Source organism: Penaeus chinensis, chromosome 31, assembly GCF_019202785.1.
Source record: "Penaeus chinensis breed Huanghai No. 1 chromosome 31, ASM1920278v2, whole genome shotgun sequence".
Lineage (NCBI taxonomy): Eukaryota > Metazoa > Arthropoda > Malacostraca > Decapoda > Penaeidae > Penaeus > Penaeus chinensis.
The window spans coordinates 26,740,037-26,742,536 of NC_061849.1; the positions used below are offsets into that span (position 1 = coordinate 26,740,037).

Consider the following 2,500-nt stretch of genomic DNA (forward strand, 5'->3'; position numbering starts at 1 on the left):
GAGGGTGAGGATGTGTATCAGAGAGGTCGGTCACACTCCTCACAGTCATCATGAAGGTGATAAACTACGGTGCTCATGACGAGGACTGTGAACTCCTCAGCTACAATGAGAGGGAATGTAATGGTCAGTGTCGCCGGAGGTGGTGCAATGATTACTTTTTGGTCTTTTATTATTTTCTTCCTTTTGTTTTTTTTTGGTGATTAATTGTTGTTTTATGTGTTTATTTTTCAATGTTTTCCTCTACTTATAATGATTAGTATGTATTGTTTTGTGTGGCATTATGATTTAATTTTTTTTTTTTTTTACCGGTCTTCGGTACCCACTGGCGTTGCCTCCAGTTTTCAGATAATCAGCGCCACTTCATTCATACAATCTTGAACTCTCCTCGTGAATCTAACACAAAATATTAACCGTCTCCCTTTCTCTCCCCCGCCCACAGGCAATGGCACAGAGCAGCGCGGGCGGCGGAGCGGCAGCAGCGGGGACGTGGGCGTGGTCGACAGCAATGTCCTGCGGAAGGTCGCCAGCCTGACCCTTGACCGCGCGACCATCGAGAAGAGGGTAGTCAAGCCCAAGTTTGTGCCCGAAAAACTCGACTTCAAGATCTATGAGAAGTTTGAAGGTGAGGTGAAAAAAAAAAAGAAAAATGAATTTATTCGTTGCTCACATACAAAAGGAAAAGAAAGAACGGTTTCTTTGGACTATCTTTATAACTCCAGTTATTTATTTATCTATTTATTATTTTGGTTATAATTTTGGCTAACTTGTAGCAATAATGAAGTATTAACAAATTTGATTTCCAACCAGCCTGCACTATTTGGATCTCAAGCTGAAAAAAAAATCCCAGCATTGATAAAACTTTTTTTTTTTCTACCAACCTCCTTTGCTAACCCTTGGATTGTGGATTAAGTTTTTCTTTGCATTTTAAAACCCCATTTTAATATTTCACATTCAGACTTATAAATACAACTTCATATTAATACAGTTGTGGTTAAGCTTTGTATTCTTCATTCAGCCCAGAATCAAGTTCAGCTTTTTTATTTTAATTCAGCCAGAGTGCTTGTGTTTCAAGCTCAGTTTTTCAAACCAGCCATTTGTTTGTATTTTATTCTCCCCCTCCTTCCACCAGGCCAAATGCTGATCAACTGGTTCGTGAGTGCCTTCAGCGAGGGTCACTACCTCCGGCATGTGATCACTCCCCAGGACCTGAAGATCCTTGCCACACAGTTCTGCACGCATCTCCTAGCTGCTGGAGTGATTCGGCAGATTGAGGACACCGGGGCTCCTCTTGAGCTTCTGTTTAGGGTAATTGTCACTTTCCCATATATGAGAATTTTGTTTTCGTTTGTGTAGATTTTGTAAATGTGATTATAGGGTCTTGGTGTGACTGTGTGGGTGAGGGGTGGAATCACGTGTGTTTTTGAACTGCCCCTAATTTCCATTACCGGTTAGTGTACCAAATTTATCAGAGGAGATTTAGCAGCTTATGCATAGAAGAATGCATATTGTTCCATTTGGGTGTATTCAGAACTCTTTTGCAATAGGGATGTTTAACAAGATTCACAAGATCTTCGATTTTGTATCAGAGAATAGGTTACTGTGATCAGAAACTCACCAATACAAATCCATAGTATAGTACTGTATTATGTTACATATATGCACTATAAACAATACTCCTTATTTGCTATTGTATTTGCAGCCTGACCTCATGTATTACTGGTCCCATACGGAGGCATCACCAGCACAGATCTTGACCCCAGGCAAGCTCTCCCCTTCAGCCTGGCCACCACCTAACTTTGCTGAGCTCATTTCCTCATCCCGTCCAGGGGCAAAGTACACCGAGGCAGGTATGTGAGAGAAATGCATAGATGTTAATAAATATGTACATATATATATATATAGAAGTAACAAAGAAGGATAACTTTTTGTTGTTATTGCTACAAAATGTATATGGTATAACAGAGTTGAGATTTATGTGTAAGGAAAATCTTATAGCAAAACAACTATTAGCTGATCTTTCACACTTATTATCATGGAAGAACTAACTTTGAATAAGAAACTTTTTCCAAGAGTATCTTTGCCTTATCAATATCTTAGAATATCTTAACCCATTGCCACCATGAACATGTAATGGTCATTTAAGTAATATTTGTTAAATTCCTTATGCTGTTAACATTGATGATGTTATTGTCATTGACTTGATTATCTGTGTTCTTAACAGTACTAATAGTAATATAGAATTTTAAAAAATACACATTTCTGAAAATCAGGAAAAGGGGTTTAACAGGTGATATAAGTTGGATTAGTAATTCATTCCATGGTGACTAAGTACCTATGGAGCCATTTATATATAAATACACTTAATAAACTAAAATATAAATGAGCAAAGCATGTATGTAAGTACATGCCATCCCCAGTGGCATTGGGTTAGAATGTAAAAGTAAAAGGAATGGGATTCTTTGAGGTTGTATATATTTCTCTCAACTCTGTTTCTTTTTTT

At 38.0% G+C, this 2,500-nt stretch overlaps 1 protein-coding gene across 1 annotated transcript in view; it reads left to right on the forward strand.

The window, feature by feature from the left end:
• Nucleotides 1-2,500, forward strand: part of LOC125042112 — a 37,151-nt gene that overhangs the window by 17,726 nt on the left and 16,925 nt on the right. Inside the window, exons 4-6 of the mRNA XM_047637578.1 lie at nucleotides 440-622; nucleotides 1,130-1,305; nucleotides 1,700-1,847. Of these exons, the coding sequence (XP_047493534.1) occupies nucleotides 440-622; nucleotides 1,130-1,305; nucleotides 1,700-1,847 (507 nt within the window). The remainder of the gene's footprint in view (nucleotides 1-439; nucleotides 623-1,129; nucleotides 1,306-1,699; nucleotides 1,848-2,500) is intronic.